Source organism: Caenorhabditis elegans, chromosome IV, assembly GCF_000002985.6.
Source record: "Caenorhabditis elegans chromosome IV".
Lineage (NCBI taxonomy): Eukaryota > Metazoa > Nematoda > Chromadorea > Rhabditida > Rhabditidae > Caenorhabditis > Caenorhabditis elegans.
In genome coordinates this window covers 10,777,878-10,799,351 of record NC_003282.8, presented here as the reverse complement: position 1 = coordinate 10,799,351, position 21,474 = coordinate 10,777,878, and the positions used below count along the sequence as shown (strand labels likewise).

The window sequence follows — 21,474 nt, the reverse complement described above, 5'->3', positions numbered from 1 at the left end:
TGTTAATTTATGTCTCCCATAAAACACGTTGTACAAGTTAATTTTTTTTTCTGTAAAAATAAAAATGGAATCAGAGAAGGGTTAAAGCTACAAAACTGCTTGTTTCAGTACGATAATCCAGCTTTCCAAGCAATATATATTCAAGCAAATATGTATACACATGTTCTACACATTAATTTTTGAAAAATTGAATTTTACAACCAAGCAGGAAGTTTTCCCGACGACTTTATAGACATGAAACCTGTGATGTGGGAACAAAAAAAGTTTACTGTCAATACTGGCTTCATTTGATATTGAGCTCCTAGTTTTACTTTAAATATTACAAAAGAAAATTAGATCCAAAGAAAAGTATACATGGGCGTTCGAAAAACAAGAAAAAATGAATAAGAAAACCTGATTTAAACCTGACGAAATAATACTCTGATTACATGCAAATAGTTTGTTGTTCAACGAACAAATCAGAACTACTTCAAATACACTTTAGTGGAGGCTACTGTAGAATTTCCTACAAATCTTGTGCGCAACATCATTGAACCATTATGTTCACCCATATAACGTCATTTTTCTTATCAGTACCTTGATAAAATAACAAAAAAGGTCGAATTATTATGGTTTCTGATGGTAAAAAAGTAACAATTATAGCTAGGAGGGTAGCCAAGAAGGTAGTGTGTTTTAATTCATACAGAAAAGTTTAAAGATAAATTTAAAAAGATATATCAAAAACTATAGAACTACTAAAAAGTTATATTTGAAATTGGAAATTGAACTTGGAACTTGTGATCTTTGACAAAAATTAATGATGTTCAAATAACTTTCCATTATCACAAAATTGATAGCTTTGTGGTCAAAAAAATGAAAAATAGATTTTGACACCTCCAGTTTCCGGTGAACCGTGTACGACTCACACAAAAAATAAATACATACATCGGAAAAAAAGACCAATTGAAATCCGAAAATCTAGTTTCCCTGTGACAGTTTTGACTTTTTGAAATATATGACACATTCGGAATGGATTTGATTTTTGAAAATGTTTTAATTTAAATTCCCGAATACTAAAACCAAACCAACGAACTTAATTGAACAAAGATACGGCAAATTAGCGGTAGAAAAAAAATAAATTAAAAATTGCATCACGATATGTAAATTAATCGAATGATTTTCAAAATAACATTGTTTATGGGATAAATCCTATTTATGTTAATCCATAAGTATAAACAGATCATAAAAAATTTTCATCAACGCCCTTATGTGTTTGTTTTTTAAAAACTATAACAGAGAGTAAAATGTTTAACAACAAAAGCTTTGGGATCCTCATGCTCAAGAAATATTTTTTTATCATTTCCAGGCAATGTCGTTCTTAAAAAATTGTAACTCTGAAATTTCCGGAACTATTAAATTACTTATATATTTTCAATATTCTATAATTGTGCCTGGGTTTAGAGATCCATTGTTTGGCCTACAAAAAGAGAAATTCAAATAAAAAACTAAAATTAAATTTTAATGAACCTTTTGAAATTAGGGTTGTATTGATGAAAAAGTGAATTCATAAAACGTTTTAAAACTAATAATCTGATTTTTTTGTCAAAATTATTTTCTTGCAATTCTGAAACCAAGAAACTTAATTGAACAATTTATAAAGTACTAATCTGAATGGAAAATAGTTTAAACGAAAGGAATAAAAAAATGAAGAAAAATGATAAGAAAATGGGACAAGTGATCATTTTAGTAAGTTTGAAAAGAGGCCAGGAAAAGAGTTTGGAACCGATTATTGATATTTGGCAGTCTATAAGAGAGAAAAAGAGAAAATACGGAAAGAATTGAGAGTATTAGTGTGTTCTATACACATTTCAACTGTATGAAACGGTTTCGAATGGTCATTCAAATATGAAATGATATCTAAAAAGGAAGGTATCATGAAACGGCCACTCCTTGTTAATCTTGAAGGTGAAATACAAATACTTAGTCATATAGGATTTTATTGGAAAAATATTCATTCTATTTTTGAGAAAATTTCCTAGTTTATCAAGTTCATGACAAAAAAATATTGTCCAAAAATAAAGTTTTGCTCATTGAGTTTTTTGAAACACGATCTACAGATTTTCGCATAAATTATGAAATTTTCTGATTGTTTCAAAAGTGAAATACTCAACGCAATAAATTGAATTTATCAAATTTTAAATATTAAACAATCGAACTGTTGCTATTTTTCTTTCTGTTCTTTTCATCTGAACATGAAAAATGTGTAAAAATCTAAATTCGTTCCTGAATTTTGAAAAAACTTCTAAACACACCATCGTCGGATTTTTCCCAAGAGCCTAAGATCCATGATGATTTAATTTTTAAGATAAGAGAACACCATCATTGTGCTCATTTATGTGAGAATAGGTAAATTCTTTACGTCCAAAAACAGAAAAAGGTTATCAGAAAGATAAGTAAAAGAGCATAAAGACAGTCTGACATTGAGATTGAGAGAGAGAACGAAAGAGTCTCTCTCTTATCGATTCATATGGGGCAAGGTGTTTACGATCCGAAGGGCAAAACGACGGACATCTAGGGAAATAAGTAATGGAGAGGAATGAGGGGAAAAGCCCGAACGATTGGCATCTGAAGACGACAATGATCCGATGGCAGATAACAAAATTAGACCGATGGCTATTGGGAAGGGGGTTTCAGATTAACACACCTTTAAATAAATGTTTGAAAAAAGGAATCCCCAAAGTTTTTCTAATTACGTGAGACTATAAAAATAGGATATATCGACAATTGACTATTGATTTTTTACCGGTTTCTACAAAATTTATTAAAATACAATAGCATTATGAACATAACAAATAAAAATTTGAATTTTTGTCCTATCGTATCGTAAACTTCTCATCAGTATTTGAAACTGTAAAATAATTTTTTAAAAATTTTATCAGGAACTTTCAAAGTATGACAAGAATTTAATTATCAGAATATCTAAATAATGAAAAATTAAATGAGAAGTTTATACTTTCCGTAAGAACTACAAAAGTGTACCTATGCATGCGCAAGGTTCAGTTCTTGTTTACACAACTCTCACAACTAATATCTTATTGAAACAAATAAATGAACCAGCACCGTATTGCACATACAACACGAGAAGCTTGATATTGAATAAAAAATTGCCACTTGAAGTCCTTAATCCTTCTGATTATCATAAACTCGAGTGGTTCCACTTTACGTTAAAGTAAAACTAGTTAATTAACGTTTGTTTAATACTTTTAACAAAATCCTTATAGGTTTTTTAATTATTAACTTTACTTCAAAAACAAATTTCAAATTTTTCCGAAGAAGTTTTCCTTTCATTCTTGCCTTTAAATTTCCGTTTTTTAAAACGTAGAATTATGATATTTTTTCTCACTTTTTGTGGCCGATTATCAGTTTGGATTAAACACATGATTGTATCAAAAACTCTTTTCGTCGACATTGAAACAATAATTCATGTGATGAAAAGTGTGGAAAAATGGCGGAAACTATGATATGTGTTGATGGGAAATCGGGTTTTCACGTTTTTCGAAGAGCCCACTTGTCGGTTCCTTATCAAATGTCAACACTTGGAGTGGAGAGAGGAAATTAATTGAAAATAAAGTGAGAAGTGGGCAGTGGTCAGTTCTAACTTGTTGAAAGTGTTTTGAATTGATATATTGAAATAAATATAAAAAGAAAAAGGAGAAAAATATAACAAAATGGTTTTAATGTGGGAGTTGGTGGGCGGTAACCGGCTCAAATTTTGTTTCATCATCTCCCGAAATTTTCAGATCATCGAAAGTTCACAATGTTAGACTATGACTGGTCTCTTTTCATGGACACTTTTTGAATAAAGTACGAATTGCTTTAACTGGCAGAATGTAGTTATTATAATCAGAGAAAGTAACAGTTGAGAATTCAAAGTCTAAAGAAATTTGATTGGAAAATGGTAAGTAGGAATTGATTGGTAAAACACACTATCTAAATGAGCACAACAACAAATTATTTGGTAGGGTGTCTGCTACCATCACTTATCAAAAAATTTAATCACTATTTTTTGTTGGTGTAAATATAAATTTCCTCAATTTAAGAATCTCCATTTATTTTTTACTGTAGCTAGCAATAAGAGGGTCGTTAAAAATTCCATTTTTATTTTATTTTCCCGAATACTATCAAAGTTTTTTATTTAAGGCCAGAAATTATATTCATGTTTCCGGCAGTTGCAAAATATTCAAATGAGCATCAACAAAAACTACACAGTTCAGCAAAGAAAGTTTAACAAAATGTTGCTCAAAATGCTGTCTATATGTATGTTTTTTTTCAAAATTTCCACAACAATCATGACGACATCAAAATTGAACAAGTTTGTCTTTGACGATGAATCATAAATCGCCTTTATCGGAAAGATTACAAAAGGTACATGGAAAAACTGCATTGATAATATTGGCAGAACATGGTTTTAGAAGATAATTTATTTCATCTTATAACCGCCTAAAAAACAGTTTCTAGAGCGGCTAATGTGGATTTTTAAGCAAATTTGGCAGGTTGATAACACAGTGAGTATTTTCAAAAATAACACAGCAAATGAAAATTTACATCTTAAAATGTTTTTATTGGAATTTATTTGTTTGCAGCTGTGCTTATTGCCATGATTGTGGTGAAAAATTGGGAAAAAATATTAAAAACTGCAGTAATACAAAACAACTTTTTTTCAATTTTTGGAATTTTTGGGATTTTTGCAAACTCCTCTTGCTTTTGAGTTATTTTCGTTTTAAAAATTGACGAAATTTTCCAGGAAAAACATGAAATTATTTATTTGTTTAATTATTTAAGGTAAGTATGTTTTTGCAGATGTACACGCGAGAGGGGAGAGAGGTGGACGGGGTTGAAGTGGGTAATAAGTTACATATTTTATATTAAAATGAATTCTTCAAAAAATGGCAAATCAAATGCGAGTATGATCATCGTCGACAATCATTTTCTCCGTGAGAACTTCACTTTCATTCGAATAATCAGCATACTCGTAATAAAAGACTGCAAGTAAAATGAAAACGAATATAACGAAAAGCATGATTCCTCCAAACACGAACATTTGTACGGCCTGGAAGATTTCAATTGGGAACTTTTTTTTTATGAAAAAAAAAATTTTTGGACAAAAAACTCACCACATCTGAAAATATATTCAACATGAATATAACAACAACAATGAGATCTCCGATGGCAGTAGTGAACAACCAGAGTGCCTGTACCACGGACTTCAACTGAGGAGACGCCTCGGTGTAAGCGAATTCAAGACCAGTGATACTGAACAAAACCTCTCCAGCTGTCAGAATCACGTACTGTGGAATTTGCCAAAGAATGCTGACGCGATTGTAGGATACGAGAGACTCGGTTGTTGCAAGGACTTCCTGATTTGGATTTGGATTTAGGAGTATTTTTTAAAGCAAGTTTGCATTACTTACTGAGTCATTTTTAGATCTTGTAGATACCGTAATCAAGTATTGTCCTCCCATATGGTCTTGCTGTACAGGCGGGAGATTCAATGGAGTGAAATGCTGCAGTTTTGTATTGAATTTTTGAAACAGTGTTTTTTTTAAATTACCGTTCTACTATCATCAGTATAAAATAAGCGATATGTTCCTGGTTTCATTTCAATTGGAGAATAAGTTCTACCAAAAGCGGTGACAGTGGATTTTTTTGAAAAGTCATGGACGTCAAGAGGGTTAGCATTACTTAATACGTAGAACTTTCTGAAAACTTTATCTTTGGATTTTATCAACTCAAATGTTTCAACTAACCCTTTTGCAGTTGGATCACAAACGTTATTGTTATCAGTTATCACATCTGACTCCACCTTACAAAGCGCAATTGCTCCAGAATATCCTTCGGTGCCGTTGCACTGTTCCCATGTTACATTTGATGGAATTTTATCACATGGGACAATCAAATTCAATCTAGAACATTGGAATATTAAAATTGCTCTACTTTCCTGAATAAAAACGTACCCCATTGAAAGTTCTCCTTTTCCACTTTTTGGTTTTTCTGGTCTTACTGCGTTGTATGCCCATCCGTTTGGTGATAAGGTCAGAACATATGAAGTTGCTGGGGCAAGCATTGGTTCAGCCGTAAACTTGGGACAGTTTGGAGCTAAACTGAAAATAAGAGGGAATTTATAAAATTTTCAAAGAAAAACTTTCAATAACGATTTTAAACTGAACCATTAAAATTCAAACTCACTTATCAAAAGTGATATTGGGTTGGAAAAAGTCGTCTCCGGTAAAACTGATTGGTTTTCTTACACTATCATCTGGAGCAATACCCTGAAAAAATAAAAAAATAAATTTTCAAATCAATCAATAACAACCGATTTCCGTAAAAGGTCAAATGGTTCTCGAGAATCAATTAAAACATTGAAATCACAACTAGGAATGGTATTGATAATTGTTAGATGTGCCTCATTTGCCATTGGAATGTACGGAAGAGTTGGCTGAAAATTTGAATTTTAATAATTGTAGATTGATTCAGAAATACTTACATTTACAAAAAGTTGAACAATTCCGCAGACGAAAAACGAAACTGCTGTCAAGATTCCTCCGCCAGCCATTTTTCGCAGCATTCTGAAAGTAAATTTGTTCCACTGAGCTCGATAGTTAATTCCGCAAAAAATTATTTTAGTATTGAGCCAAGTCAATGCAAATACCAAAAACTGGTTGAATATTTTAAGTATCACCAACTCTTTTTATTTCAAAAATTTTGCTGTTTCAATTACAATGGTCAATTGCCGTAATTTTCAATATTTGGAAACTTAGAAAAAGTTTTTGGGAATTTGATTGAGATCAAGGGACAGATATTATTTAGAAATTTTGAGAAGAATGTATTAAATATCAAAAATTTAGGGAGGAGACTTCGTTATACTGCTCGATTCTCAAAAGCAACTCACGTCATTTGGAATCCGAGTTTTTCAATTGTTGGGTAAACAATTGATTGGAAAATTGGAATGAAGAACAAAATGAGGAAAGCGTTCAAAACTCCCATCTGATCTGGCAATATCTCAAAACCGAAAACCTTTGCATCCATTCCAACTGCTTGCAATACCCACGTGGAACCTTGTTGATCATATAGCGCCCAAAACATTGGAACAGGAATCATCATCACAATAACTCGGAACAATCTCTTAATATCCTCAATGTATCTCCGTTGAGCACAGTTTCCATGAAGATTTTTGCATTCTGTAGAAAGTGCACAGTCATGACCATCAAGACTGTATTCAAGCCAATGAGATCTTTGATGAGTGGATGAGGATGAAGCTTTCTTGCGGAGTGCTGTCTGAAAAAAACTAGAATTGAAATGTGAAGGCTCATTGCACATGAGTTTTACAAGTACCGTTATAGTACCAATGACTTTAAAAATGATATTCTCCTTTGGAGGGACTTTCTTGTACCAGAAGCTTCCTGCCATGAACACCACTGAAAATAAATTCACATTTTTTCATTAGGTTACAAATGTCTGAAACTTACACGTGGCAACAATCATGAGAATTGCAGGAATACCAAATGCCAGCGGATAACATGAATCGTGTCCGAAACATGACATTGCTAAAAATTTCATATCAAAATAATTTACTATTTCTTTGATGCGCTACAATTAGAGAGATAATAATACTCAACAAAAAACTCACATCTGAAATAAGGAGTCAACCACATTGATATGAGAGATCCAGCATTGATTGAAAAATAGAACATTGAAAAGAAAAGTGAGATCATTCTTGTGTAATGAGCAGGGAATTGATCACCTCCAAATGCAGATACACATGGTTTAATACCTCCTGTTCCAAGACCAACGATGAGAAGTCCGAGAAGATCAAGAAGTCTTAATATTTCTAAGGTGTTATAACTGGAAATATTTTCAATCTTACGGATGATGACTGCTTCCACTTGGTGCTATCGACGAGAAGGCAAGTAAAATTTGTCCACAAGCATAGAAAATTGAAATGAAGAAAATGGTCCTAAAATGATTCAGGGTTTTTAAAATTGTTTTTTAGTTCTATTTCAAACGTCATTGACCGTCAGAAAGTCCGTAGTTGTTGATTTATATTCTTATAAATTGGGAACTATAAAAGTTTTGCAAACAATGTTATCTATAGTGTTTTCAAAACAAATTTTGCAACCATTAAATCCCTTTCAATTCACAACCTGCAGTTCAGCAACATTTTGTTCATTTCAACTTTGTTTGTGATGTTCGAAAATAGTTAAGTTGTTTTTCATACATCCATTGTTCCTTACCAAAATTTTCCAATGTATCCATCAGCAAGAATTGAGCCGAGAAGAGGGGAAGAGTAACAAATAACAGTAAATGCATGAAATAGTACTGTACTGAACGATTGACTGAAGTTCAGAATATTGAAGAAATATAGTGTTAGGACGGCTGAAAATAGATATGAATTTTGAAGTTCTGTTCAAACTGGAGCGGATAGAAAAACTTACCTCTCATTCCATAAAAACTGAATCTCTCGCAAAGTTCATTTCCCACAATCAGGAAAGTTTGTTTTGGCCATTTCTTGATTATGCCTCCCCATGTCTGGAAATCCTATGTAAATTCTCCTAACTTCATATGTAACTTACTGTAGGTTGATGATCAACAGGTGACCCGGGTCGAGGGTCATCGTGAAGGTGTGAGGCACCCATATACGATCGCCTATACAGAACGAATTACTGAAGAAGAGGACATCGAAATTTTGGGAAAAAAAACAAGACGATGATGACACGAGGAATGCGAAGAAGATGTTGAGAATTATTTGGTTGGTTACACACGTAACATAGTAGTACATATGGTTTTCAACACAGAAAAGGAAGGTTCTAAAATGCCCTCAAACCTGTTTTGGAATGAGAGGTCGGGAATGAGGGAAACTATTTTTCTTGGTGACACAGACAACATAGAAAAACATTATATGAGATGAAAAAGAAAAAAGGAAAAGCTGAAGCTTGATACATGTGTCTGAAGATTGTATAATTTCTCGATTTCGATTTTTTGTTGTTAAAACCCGTTTTCTCAATTTTTTAAACTATCAATTAAAATTATTATATTGTATTGAAGCTACTCAAAACAAAGAAAATTCTAGTTTTGTTTTAAATTTTCAAGCATCTAGTTTTCAAGTACAGGACTTTTTTAGGTGGAGGTAGTTCTAGTGAGTTAAAATTTTGAGATAATTCATATTGAGCCAAGATGACCAAATAGTTTTTTTCAAAAATCTTTAATTTGAATTCATATCAAGAAATTGCCCAAAAAATACTATTTATTACAATTTTCTAGGTTTTGATCATGGAAGAATTCTTCAAAAAAATCAGTCTCTCGAAAATTTGGCAGTTTGTCAAAACTTTAAATAAAGCTTTCAAAAATTATGAATATTTTGAAGTGTTTTAAACAGAATAGCCACTGGTGGTCCACTTTTGAAGCTGAATATTATTCGGAAACTCTTACAAACTTTTCAGTCACATCTGGATTTTTCAGGAAATAGATTCAATGAACAAAATTATTTTATTGTGCCAGATAATCTTGAAAATGAATTACACACCGGTTGATAATAAATAATGTAGCATAATGATGATATCAATCTAAACGTTTTATTTTATAAAATTTAATTTTTCTAAAGCCTAGCTGATGGGTTTTCAGAGGAAAGTTCTCAAAAAAAAGGTTATACCATAAAATTTTAGAAAAGTTGATCAATTGAGACGTTCACTTTTCTGCAATTTAAAAATCAAATTTCCAGTAATAGTGTACCTCTAACCTGTTTCAGACGTTTGTTTGACCTAGAAACTGTTCGTCAAACGACATCAACCAAATAGCTCAACATTTACAACAGGAAAACGCGTTTTTCAATGGTTCAGAATGGACAGGGAAACAAAAAAACTGACTTTATGGAGAAAAAGTTTTTGAACTGTACTGGGTGTAGTGCTTTGCCTCATAAATATTCAACGGTATTTTCTCTTGGAACATTGCGTTTTTTCGAGGTTTTATAGAGGTAATAGTTTTTGAAGAAAATAATGCAAAAAATAAGTGAAAACGGAATCTTTGCCTTTCTACAAAATAAGAATCTGTCTCAAGAACTTTGGTTCATGGAAATTTTTTTCAATCAAAAAATTCAATCAGTTGTTTTTTGTTGCAAATGACTCAATTTTGAGTAAGATCGTCGAGGATAAAGGAATCAGATAAAAGTCGGTAGTTCAGTAAAAACAAATAGAAAGTTGAATAACAATCGGAACAGGAAAGTATTGAATACCACAACATTCCGTGTCTATTCGTCTTTTTTTACGAAAAAAATGAAATGAATTTTAGAAAGACGCGTCTGAAATAGGAGACAAAGGACAAATGGAATTGGGGTCTTGAGAGAATTGCTGGTAATTTGGACAAAACTGTTTCAAACCGCCCCGAATTTTTGTTCATCTAATACCATAAATTGTCGCAATTGTGCAATTACAATAGAAATTTGGAGAATGAAAACTTTCAAAAGGTATTGTTGAGTAAAAACATGTTAGGAATTGGTTTTAAAATTGAAAAACCTAACGTTAATGAATTTTCCAAGAAACAGTAACTAATTGTTCTTGCTACATTGTTTGGAACAAAACACAGAATTCAGCTAGGATATTCAGTTTTTCATAACTTTTATGAATAAACTAGATATTTTAATCAATGGTATCATTTTTTACATATTGGGAAATAGTCTGCCGTGACTATAACAAATAATACCTACATGCGTGCCTCCAGAAACCTTACGTCTAATCGGCTAACCCAGGTATCTATTGCAAAGTTTTGCCTATTTCCGCACTTTTTGTTTGAACATGTCCTCTATGCTCCACTGTGAGCTAACTGTGAGTTTTTTAAATTGTGATCAACTCTAGAGCATTAACGGAAATTCACGAGTACATAGGACTCCTATGATATGAGGTTTTATTGAGTTATCAAAAGCCGGATTGACTTTATAGATCATGAAAAAAAATTTACTAGACGTTGTTTTCTGGTAATTTTACAGCTGCGAGAAAGAATTGTTTTGTGAAGAGATGATGATAAGTTTTTCAGACGAAAAAAAAATAATGCAGGTGTCATCTCTGTTCAGAAGAAAAATGAAAAGAAAAATTGACAAACTTGTAACCCAAACAAATTGATCACAATTCTATGAATAGAATCGGTTTGAAAAAATCTTTAAAATTAAAAAAAACCAATTTACCTCCGCTTTTTATTCTAGTGATAATGAGTAATGTAAATAACTTAACAGCTTCAAAACAAGATAAGGAACACATGGTTGGACTCTCTGTGAATTGGAAATTTTTGAGCTCGGAGCAATTGAAAATGTTTTAAGTCAAAACAATATATGTAGTTGAGTTATATGTTTTGAATCGTGAAGTTAATATTATCTCAAGCTTACAAATACCGTAATGATAGTAGCAAACATTTGGAAAAGTGAGCACGTGGTTATCAGATTATCCAGCTTAGTGGGCAAAGTGTCAAAAACTGCTTCCTGGCGCGCGAGAAATGTTTATTTGATTAGGGGTTCCGGACAGTAATCAAACATTCAAAAAACTAGCAATAGAAAAAAGAAGCAAATCATTTTGCTGACCAACACGGTGTTGGAAGAGCAAATATTTTGATGAATGCGAACAAAAATGAATCAGAAAGTGGTAAAGTTGGGAGAAAGGAATTGACGAGAAGCTTCTTTTTTGTTTAGATTTTGAGTATAGTTGTGACGTCCAGATGTTCAATTGGTACTAATGCACTTACGATCTGGAATTAATAAATTTAGAAATATAGATTGATTTTCGTATATTTTTAGTAACTTTAAAGCGGTCTGTAAAAACTGTAAAAACTTTTTTCCTTACCTTTGAAGAAATAAACGATTTCTGACCAAGTCCAGGTAGCGGTAGCTAACATGTCTTATTACTCAAAACAACTCAAAAGTACCTCAAAATAACAATTGTAAAATTTGACCTCTTAAAAATATATAAAAATGTCTATGCAGCACTGTTAAAAAATTTCGCTCTAGATGCACTTGGAAAATTGGAGATATTGGCTAAATTTTTTTAAAAAGATTTTACCAACATAAAGAATTTTTTTGAGCATTCTGAATTCTGAAATCATCATATTGAGCCAATTTACTTTTATAAAAGCAACTCAAGCATTTACTATAAAAGTTGCAAATGTACCAACATTCCCAGTTGGAAAGGTCCTACAGAAAATGCGCTATTATAGTGTTTAATGGTTTTGAAGGTTTATTATTAACTTATTTATTTTATAACACATTATTATAGTGGGATACTTAATTATTCATGGTAATACACATTTTTTTTAAAGCTAATTCATTTCAACACCCCAGACTAGAGAAATGGTTTTGTTAATTACTTCTGTTTTATGTAAATTCAGTGAAGTGGAAAGTGTATTATCTCAAAAGTTTGAACTTTATAATATGCTCTGCATCATATTTTGTTCTTGAACTAAAATCATCTCACACGTGAGTTGCTCATTCCTGTTTTTCGCTTCAAGAATGTTTGATATTTCTTTTCTTTTTATTGGAATAAACTCCATATTGACATTGTTGGGATGTTTTATTAATTTGTTTCTTTGCTATTTAGCCATATTTCAAAGCCCCAAAGCAATTAGAACTTACTCCCTTGTTTTAATTAATATAACTCTAACAAATGTTGGAGCGTGTGTAACTGGATTTCTTCTGGATCAGCGAATTATTCAATCAGGGAAATCGATGTTGTACGTCTCATACGGATATTGTTCACTTCTTGGCGAGGGGTTTTGTTTCAATATGTAAGTTTCAATTACTTTTTATATCTCGATATAAAAGTGGATTCCAGATTCGCAGCCTATCTTCATTTCCATACCCACGCTCTATGGCTTTTGTTTCTCTCTTTTGTATACCGATATTATGTGATTATTCGGCAAGAACCAACAAAAAAAGTTCTTCAAATATCAGTTGTCATAGTTTATATTCCTTCTTTGATTCAACTTATATCAATGTGCTTACAAGAAATGAATTTTGATGAGCTTCGAAGCTTGTCCAAAGAAGTCGTTCCACAATACAATCTGACTGGATTAACCATCACTGGAAGTCTTGATTTCTTTACATTTGCACCGTTTTATTGTTTGGTTCATATGGCAATTATCAGTTTTCTTATTGCTATTGGCATTCATATTTTGAGAAAAATGATTATTAATCGAATGGTTTTGAACGGAGTAGATGTGACGATCAGATCCAGAAACTTACACGCTCAGTTGTTAAGGGTAATTTGAAAATTTAAACATTAAGCAAAATGTAGCTAATCCTAGAAATGAGTGATGATTTTACCGCAAAAATTGACTGGCCGGAAAAAAAGGAAAAAGCCGAAGGTCGGCTCAGTGGCTGACGAATGGAGCTCCATCGCGACCCGTCTGATCAGACGGGTACAGCTAAAAGGGTAGCCGCAGTTTATTTCCCCAAGAGTTAGGTCACTTTTCACCTTCTTTGATTAGTCGTGTAGTATGTACCTTTACTTCAAATGATTATTACTTCAAACTATGACCAGAGACAGCTAATTTTCTCACGTAAACTCAATACGAACATGAAGCTCCTTTTGATACACATTTCACAAATTGTTCACGCTTCTCTGAAACTGTTTGTTGTTCTCCAACTTGAAAACACCAATGAGCACATATTTGACCATATAATTGTCAGACCGTATCAACCAAAAAGAGGATACGTGATAAAATTCAAATATACTCAGAAAATTTTGAAGCATTCAACACCAAAGGCTAACATTTCTGACAATATGTCATCTCATTTGAGATCTTTGAATGTGAAACTCATAGACTACAAAATGTCACAAAGTTATTCAAGCGCTAATATTTTATGAAAAGTTCAATTTGGTGTTTTACATTTCACATTTTGAAAATACAATAACATGTTTAACTTGAACGTATTATGTAGTTCCAAAAAATCAATGAAGCACAAAATGAACGTCTATAACTATAATATTATTTCAGACACTCTCATTCAAAGCTACCGTACCTATTATCTATTATTTTGGATGCATATTCTTCATTCTTGGTAGAATTTGGATCAATCCAATTTTTGAATTTTCAATATTTGTTCCAACTGTAATTGTTCCCGTACTCACTCCACTTTCAGCATTTATTCATGTGGCTCCGTATAGAGATTTTGTATCGAAAATGTTTCATGGAAGGCCCAAAAACAAAACTGTGAACTCTATTTGTATTATTCCAATTATTTCACATTAAAATTTTATAGTGTTTTGTATATTGACAAGGCGATTTGAAGTTCATACCATCACATTTTCATTTCATAGTTATTTTCAACGTTTTCTTGATAATATCTTCTTTTTCAACCGGGTAAAAACAAAAATACAGTTTCAACATAACATCTTCACCCCCAGCAATTGCCACACAAACTTTCTGATATTTCTGATCAATAAATAATTTTTAGTAATACATTAAACCTTTTTTGAATGTGCACCGGGTGAACGGAAATCATTTTTCATTGAGTTTTGTTATTGAAACGTTTTTTTTTCAAACATTATGTTTAATCGATTTTTTTTTAAATATTTGAAATGCAATACGATTTATTTGTTTCAAATCTAATAAAGACCCTCCAAATCTCCACCGAATATTCCAAACGTTTGTATGTATTTAAATCGAGTAATCTATAGCAAATGCTCCTCATGTCCACTGAAAAAGCCTAGAATACAAAATCCCTACCATGTGGAAAATACTTTTCATCTATGGTTCCATTTTCAAATATTTGATGGCTATCATCCATCTTCTTTTCCCACTTTGTAGCGCACGAAAAACATTTGAAATGGTTTGAAGATTCAAATAAAAAATAATTCCAAATTTTCAACAAAACATAATATCTCTGCAACACTAAAGTGTTTTTGATATGATCCCGTTGATTACTGATCCCCCATCTCAACGTCATATCACCTTGAAGTTCCATTTCTCGCTCTCCATCAAATGTTATTTATATAGCCACGTTTGATATGGTGTTTCACTGCCCCTTACCATCCATTTTTGTTATCAATATGACCCCCACACAGAAATGGATGAGTACGTTGCGCACCCAAACTGATAAAGGATCCTGTTTGATGGGAAATGTACCATAATTTATTTTGACTGTTTAGTGGCAGATTTCTAGTCACGTGCCTACGATATTCAGGATTTCTCCCTTGTGGAATGTTATTTGACAGAAAAATAGGGTTCTATAATTATTTTAAAGTTAAAAATTCAGAGAAACCTACTTTTGAAAGAGATAAGCAGAAGAAAAATGTTCTGGGCATCAAAAAGATCTCGTACCTACAAGCATATCTACTGTTAAAGTAATTTTATGAAACTAACTGAAAACAAGAGAGGCATAAACCAAAAGTGGCACTCCGTCACAACATGACCGTTCAGTAAATGGATTGCAAAATGAGCAACAAACTAATTTCTACTGAAGTAATTGATTTTATAGTTAAAAAAAATAAAATTTTCTCTCCCAACTCGTAAAAATCTGAAATTTTTGATCTATCAATCGGGGAATTGAAAAAATCTTCAATAATTATATAATTTTACAATAGCCGAATTTAAAAATTACCGACACCTCGATATTTTTGACAAGTGTCGAATTCCAGAAAAATTTGAATTTCCGCTTAACCCTGGTAGGCATGCACATAGGCAGCTAAGCTTTATGTACCCAAAAAGGTTTTCCTGTCTATCAGAGACAACTGAAAAGCATATCTTTTAATCTTAAAAATAACTATTCATTTTCAGCATTACAGAAGAAAAAACCCCAATTGTACACTTTTTAGTTGTTAGTGTCTTACGAAAAATATATAAAAGATCAACAAAATAACAGAGGAGCGGGTGACTATTGAAAGTCACAGAAAATTGAAAAATTGAACCACTTTATTTGTAGTGAGTGTAACTAATCGTCTATACTGGCAAAAATAGACCGACTTGCACGTTTTGACAAAGAAGTAGTGACCATTTGAGGAAAACAGAAAACAAAGGAAAAAATAAGAAACGAAAAAGCAATGAGCAACTAAAAGAACATATAAACATGCACCGGATATCATCATGAGTCAAAATGTTCAGTGTTTCCAAAAATTTCACGTGAATACCATTTACAGTATCAACCATAGGACACAGGCTATTACACAATTCTTTCGAGGAGAAGTTAAAACTGTGTAATAGGTCAGAAGAAGTTGAAGTAAAAATGAAGTTGACATCATTATCTAAATGACTTGACCCACCCAATCAAGCTTTCTCGAAAATCTCGAAAATTTGTTTTTCTCCGATAGGCGCGGTTGATAGCTTATTTTATAGAATTTTAAAGCAGCCATGATGTCCAGAAACGGTCAACCCTAAACATTTACAATTTTCATGCTTTCATCCTGTTTTCGTCGATTGGACAGTCAAGCATGACGGATTCAGAAGACGGTTTCGGTGGAGTGGACACAAAGGAAAGTGATTGAAATGCTGAAAAATATGGAGAAAAACTGAAAGAAAATGTTCTTTGAGCTTGAACTGTTGGAACATGGCGATCATAAGACTTTTTGGGTATCGCATGTACCATATCTCCAGAAAGTTTCAGTTGCAAGAGAAAAAGGGTCAAAAGTTAAAAACTGCTAAATGCCAGGAAATGATGGAGTAGATTTTTTAAAGAGGGGTGAACTTGTGAACTGTATTTTACAATTGAAACATTCAATTTATCACGGTTTAACTTTTCCACATTTTTAGACTGATCACAAAAAACGGAACATGAATAAAGCTTTTTCTGTTTTTGCGAAAACTGCAATCATCACATTTATACATTTCTCATTGTTCGGAAAGTCATTACACAAAAATACTAATCATGAAAAGCTGGCAGTAGGCACGCCACAAACGTAGGTCACCTTGTTCCTACGTGTAAGGCTTCGGGAATACATATACTTTTGTTTATGAATCAAAATACTAAAGTAAGTGACGGAAATCCATTTCTCCCTTAACTATTAAACACCCACAGTTCGTTAAGTTCCTCATTGGCCGATCAGTTTTAGATTTGACCCGCCGGTACACGATGAACCATCTAGATAGACCGTACTCTAACCAATCCAATATCTTCTCTATTAGGAAAGTGTCATAAATCTTTCAATTTCCCCCGCATTTCCATGTGATAAGTACTTTCATCTTCACATGGCCGGTACACGTGCAGTCTCTCTCACACAGATATTTTAGATGACGTCTCGCGCGCAGGATTCGTCCATTTCATCGTTTTCTCACATTTTTCAAGTTGTAATAATATAGAAGCAATCCAGAGCTGGTTGGGTAAATTAGGGTACTTATGGGGCAGCAGACAACACACGCATTGACGTAATCCTTATCACTGAACAGGAAAGAGCAACGAGCACTGGCAAATAAATAGTGTGCCCTTGTAGGGTTATGTACCAAATGTTTCAGGCTCCAAGCTCAAGAAATGACCTGAACAAAATGTATTCTTCATATTTGATGCAAGTGGCTCCAAAAGAGGATTGTGGTTCTTTCAAATTTTGGATGAAACATCATGAAATATATATTCTGGAAGTATTGGAAACTTGTTCATATTTAAAAATTGCAAACCAAGACCCAAGAAATTCAACTAGACTTTGAATTCAATAAAATTCATTTCATGAAGCAATGTTTGAATTAAACTGTCAGTCCCCTTTAAAGTAGTAACTGCTACTCGCATACATAGTCGTGTCGTGCCGGCGGTTATAAATCATGGCGAAGATATGGGGATCGCGCCAGCGCGAACCATCGTTTTTGATAACAAGTGATATCAATTTCATTGCTTTCTTATTCATCCGATCATTCTGCCTCTCTTGTTAGTGGTTCACATGGTTTCCTAAATAATGAGAACAGATTCGTGTATACAGATTTCGTGTGTGTATACTACTATTGATTATATGTGCGTCTGAAGTGTAAAAAGTCTTGTAATAGTTAACACAGATGGTGGCGCCAGAGAGAAGGAGTCAATTGTCTAGGGTTCTAGGAAACAAAGGACTTAACAGGTTACTGTAGATTCCAAAAAGTTGAGCTATGGGGATTGTTTTCTAAATAAATAACACACTTGAACCAATGTGGAATTGAGCTCAACAATGAGTTTTCTAATAGTTTTTTAGTTTTTGAGGACTTAAATAGGTTTCCTAAAGGCTTCTCTCCTATTTTTTTGTTTTGCTTTAGGCCTCCAAAACTGACAAGAATCGGGGCTTAGGGGTCTGAAAGATTTTTAAGATTTTTTGAAAAACATAAAAAATAATTGAAAATCTTTTTCTTACTAATAATATGTTACAAATCCCAAAGAATAAATCAAAAATAATTAATAATCATTGTAAAAAATAACTGTCCAATATGTGTCGGCTCGTGAACTATTAAACTATTAAAAATGACCAGTACACTTCACTGGTCAACGCCCTTTTCTCAATGATCTCTCTGGAATTGGCTCCATTTGATCCGTATGACTAATGCCTCACAAACAGCTCAGAGATCTTAGTCCGTACTGAAATTGGCGTCACTTCCCTTAGCCCCCCGGAACAGTGTGTATAGCCCCTCCTTCTTCTCCGCCGAAGGTCTTGGTGGAGGGCGGGGCGAAGACGGTTGATACAAAAGTGACTGAAGGGAAGGACAGAATCAACAGACTATCTGCCATTTTTTTGTATAACCACAAACCTACAAGTGCCATCTAGCACAATCGACTCTCTGAACATAATGTTCGAGATTTTCACTCAAGGCTTTTCCCTTCTCAATCTTCTTTCTATTCTTGCATTTTTTACTACAGTCGGTCTTTTCTTCTGTGGAATGTAAGTGGATTTTTATTCAAGTTAAAATTATTTATATTTATTCCAAGTATTTCAGTCCAATATGTCGACAAATCTGGAAGAGAAAAGACACAAAAGAAATCTCTGGAGCTCCATTCCTAATGGGAGTTGTTGGAGGATGCTGCTGGATGACTTATGGATGGTTAAAAAATGATGGAACTGTGAAATGGGTTACCGGATGTCAAGTGATTCTGTACACAACATACACCATCTTCTATTGGTGCATGACCAAGAAGAAGCTCTACATTTCTTTGAAAGTTCTCGGAGTTATTGGAATCTGCACGAGTTTGGTGCTCGCTGTTCACTTCTTCGGAATGAAGATCTTCCATCCACTTGGAATCGTTTGCCTCACCCTGAACATTGCTGATTTCGCAGCTCCTCTTGGTGGAATCCGAGTCGTAATCCGTCGTTGGGCAACTTCAACTCTTCCACTTCCATTGTGCATTGCCAATTTCCTTGTGTCAACTGAATGGTTCCTGTACGGTCTCCTCAAGAACGATTTCTACCTTATTTTCCCAAATGGAGTTGGATCTCTTCTTGCTTTCATCCAACTTCTCTTGTTCATCGTTCTTCCAAGAAAACCAGGACAACGTGCCCCAATCGTCAGACTTTGGTTGTGGATCCGTGGAGTCCGAGTGGAAGAGACCAAAGGTACATTGACCGAAAATCTATCAGAAATTGATAAGCACCTAGTCTGTAGAAAAAAAAACAAGTAATCTTGTTTTTTGATCAATTTATAACCAGGAAGCATCTTTTTCTTACTGATAGCAAAAAATTGATAGCAGAAAACATAATCATTTTTTCTTTCAGAAATTGTTGCCGAGCTCGGAGAATGTGATGAGAAGGATGACAAGAAGATGAACAGAGCTCAGAGATGGTCCCAAAAGATCAAGATGAATGTTTCCACTGTTGCTGAAGAGCTTGAAAATGTCATCTACCAATTGCCAACAAAGGATCAATTCGCTTATACTCATAAGATCGGAGATGAGGATTCATCCAGTGAGAAGACTGTGGAAACAGTTGATGAAACTAAGAAGGCTCCAGTTACAGCTGTAGATAAATTGAAGGATGCTGACAGAGAAAGGAAAATGAGAAACGCATTGCGAGCAGCACAGGATGCTCGAGAAAATGCTCTCCGAAGAACCATCAGCTCACCGGATCTTTCCGAGTAACTTTCATATTTTGATCTTCATCACCACGTTCATCTCAAGCTAAGAGCTTTTTTCTCGAATCTCAATCTCAACAAGACTAGAACAAACTGTTCTATAATAATTCAATTCAGTCCCCCATGTTGCAAAGATACCCTTCTTTTTCATGTTTTTAACCCATTTTTATTACATTTTTTTGATGTTTTTTTCATGATGACCCGCCTCTACTTGAGGTGACTTGACACTGTAATTGTGTGCAATTGACTTTTTGCTTCTATGACTCTCCCATTCACTTTTTGAATGGCATAATTTACCGAATGACGGGTGCCTTCTTTTTTGAATTTCTCATAAAGTTTTAAAGCTTGATCTTTGTTTTAAATCGATTTGAGCTGGACAACCCAGCTCCGCAGCTGAAATTAGGGGGTTTAAGAGATAAAGTTGGCATCTGACGAGTTTACCAAAAAATTAATCTAAACAACAATTAATTTGAGATTTAGTGGTTCTGAAAATCCAAAAATTACATAGATTTTAGTGGGACAACTTAAAATATAATACAATGAAAAATATAATGCATACAAATCGGATTCTCCAACGAACACCGATTTTAAAAAGAAAACTTCAATGAAATTCAAGATATGGCATTTTTAATACTATCTAATTTTCGAGAGTAATTAAACCATGTTGGTTTCAGACTAAATTCCGCTCTGTAAAGCATTCCTGCTTTTTTAATGTCAGATTGTCTTCAATTTTAAATCCGATAAAAGATCCTCGTAGGTACAGAATAATATTTCATTGTAAAGAAAAATAGCGTCAAGTTGCAAATTCAATCAAGATGAACAAAAAGTAAATTGCGAATATCATATACCTATTTATTTCAAGAGTTAATTGTGACCGGAATCCAAAGTTCCACTCAAAATAAACATATAATTCACGTGTTTCTCATAAATTTCGTCCATAGATCCGTCAAAATGTGTGACTCACAGAAGGAAATAAAAACATTCATATTTCAAGAAAACATAATATCTAAATGTAGAATACGACAATGGATAAATTTGTCGAATTAAAGTCTTTTTTATTTTTCTCTCCCTTTTCAAACAAAAATATCTAAAAACCGGTTAAAATTTGAAAATCATTTTCAACGGAAGATGATCACCGGGATTTTTAAATATATATTATTTGAACTATCATTTATCGTTATTTTTCAACTTTCTGAAACGCGTACTTAAAGGCACACGGAATTATATAAATGGGTCTGGCTGACAGATAAAGCTTACGGTAGCTCAAAAAAAAATTCAAACCATAAAATTTTAACGCGATGAGACCCTCTAAATTAATTCGTGTGCCTTTAAGAATGCTAAAATTGAGGAATTATATGTAATAATTATTATATACCTAGAAATTCAAATGTTCACTAGATTTCCAGTTTATTACGTTTCTGAGATTCAAATTAAATAAATAGTATTTTAATCAAT

The 21,474-nt window shown here is 33.1% G+C and overlaps 3 protein-coding genes and 4 non-coding genes across 7 annotated transcripts; 3 read left to right on the top strand and 4 right to left on the bottom strand.

The window, feature by feature from the left end:
* Nucleotides 1-3,829: 3,829 nt before the first annotated feature.
* Nucleotides 3,830-3,850, bottom strand: 21ur-14343. The gene has a single exon (NR_056573.1).
* Nucleotides 3,851-4,477: 627 nt separating this feature from the next.
* On the bottom strand, nucleotides 4,478-4,498 carry 21ur-12323. Its single transcript, NR_056572.1, has one exon.
* A 294-nt stretch (nucleotides 4,499-4,792) lies between these two features.
* Nucleotides 4,793-8,699, bottom strand: pept-2 (Peptide transporter family 2). Its single transcript, NM_069601.5, has 17 exons — nucleotides 8,610-8,699; nucleotides 8,472-8,565; nucleotides 8,271-8,412; nucleotides 7,904-7,993; nucleotides 7,667-7,857; nucleotides 7,506-7,583; nucleotides 7,372-7,454; nucleotides 6,929-7,314; nucleotides 6,524-6,605; nucleotides 6,353-6,475; nucleotides 6,226-6,308; nucleotides 5,994-6,140; nucleotides 5,787-5,942; nucleotides 5,591-5,738; nucleotides 5,451-5,543; nucleotides 5,154-5,396; nucleotides 4,793-5,089 (listed from the first exon to the last, which is right to left on the bottom strand). The coding sequence occupies exons 1-17, from the start codon at nucleotides 8,670-8,672 to the stop codon at nucleotides 4,934-4,936; spliced, it is 2,358 nt and encodes a 785-aa protein (NP_502002.1). The 5' UTR covers nucleotides 8,673-8,699; the 3' UTR covers nucleotides 4,793-4,933.
* A 3,641-nt stretch (nucleotides 8,700-12,340) lies between these two features.
* Nucleotides 12,341-12,361, bottom strand: 21ur-14325. Its single transcript, NR_056571.1, has one exon.
* A 159-nt stretch (nucleotides 12,362-12,520) lies between these two features.
* srd-7 (Serpentine receptor class delta-7) lies at nucleotides 12,521-14,262 on the top strand (the record flags this gene model as incomplete). The annotated part of the gene is made up of 3 exons (NM_069600.3): nucleotides 12,521-12,795; nucleotides 12,843-13,269; nucleotides 14,008-14,262. The coding sequence occupies 3 exons, from the start codon at nucleotides 12,521-12,523 to the stop codon at nucleotides 14,260-14,262; spliced, it is 957 nt and encodes a 318-aa protein (NP_502001.1).
* On the top strand, nucleotides 12,844-12,864 carry 21ur-12963. Its single transcript, NR_056570.1, has one exon.
* A 4,406-nt stretch (nucleotides 14,263-18,668) lies between the features above and the next one.
* swt-3 (Sugar transporter SWEET1) lies at nucleotides 18,669-20,367 on the top strand. Its single transcript, NM_069599.7, has 3 exons — nucleotides 18,669-18,836; nucleotides 18,892-19,505; nucleotides 19,665-20,367. Exons 1-3 carry the CDS (start codon nucleotides 18,745-18,747, stop codon nucleotides 20,024-20,026), a joined length of 1,068 nt encoding a protein of 355 aa, NP_502000.1. The 5' UTR covers nucleotides 18,669-18,744; the 3' UTR covers nucleotides 20,027-20,367.
* The last annotated feature ends 1,107 nt before the right edge of the window (nucleotides 20,368-21,474 follow it).

Excerpts from the sequence above, each read along its gene's own strand:
- pept-2 (NM_069601.5), bottom strand. The coding sequence starts at position 8,672 with ATGGGTGCCTCACACCTTCACGATGACCCTCGACCCGGGTCACCTGTT. Across the intron at positions 6,309-6,352 it reads TTGACCTTTTACGGAAATCG|GGTATTGCTCCAGATGATAG; the intron begins GTTGTTATTGAT and ends TTATTTTTTCAG. Across the intron at positions 5,544-5,590 it reads ATACTGATGATAGTAGAACG|CATTTCACTCCATTGAATCT; the intron begins GTAATTTAAAAA and ends ACAAAACTGCAG.
- swt-3 (NM_069599.7), top strand. The coding sequence starts at position 18,745 with ATGTTCGAGATTTTCACTCAAGGCTTTTCCCTTCTCAATCTTCTTTCT. Across the intron at positions 18,837-18,891 it reads GGTCTTTTCTTCTGTGGAAT|TCCAATATGTCGACAAATCT; the intron begins GTAAGTGGATTT and ends CAAGTATTTCAG. Across the intron at positions 19,506-19,664 it reads CCGAGTGGAAGAGACCAAAG|AAATTGTTGCCGAGCTCGGA; the intron begins GTACATTGACCG and ends TTTTTCTTTCAG.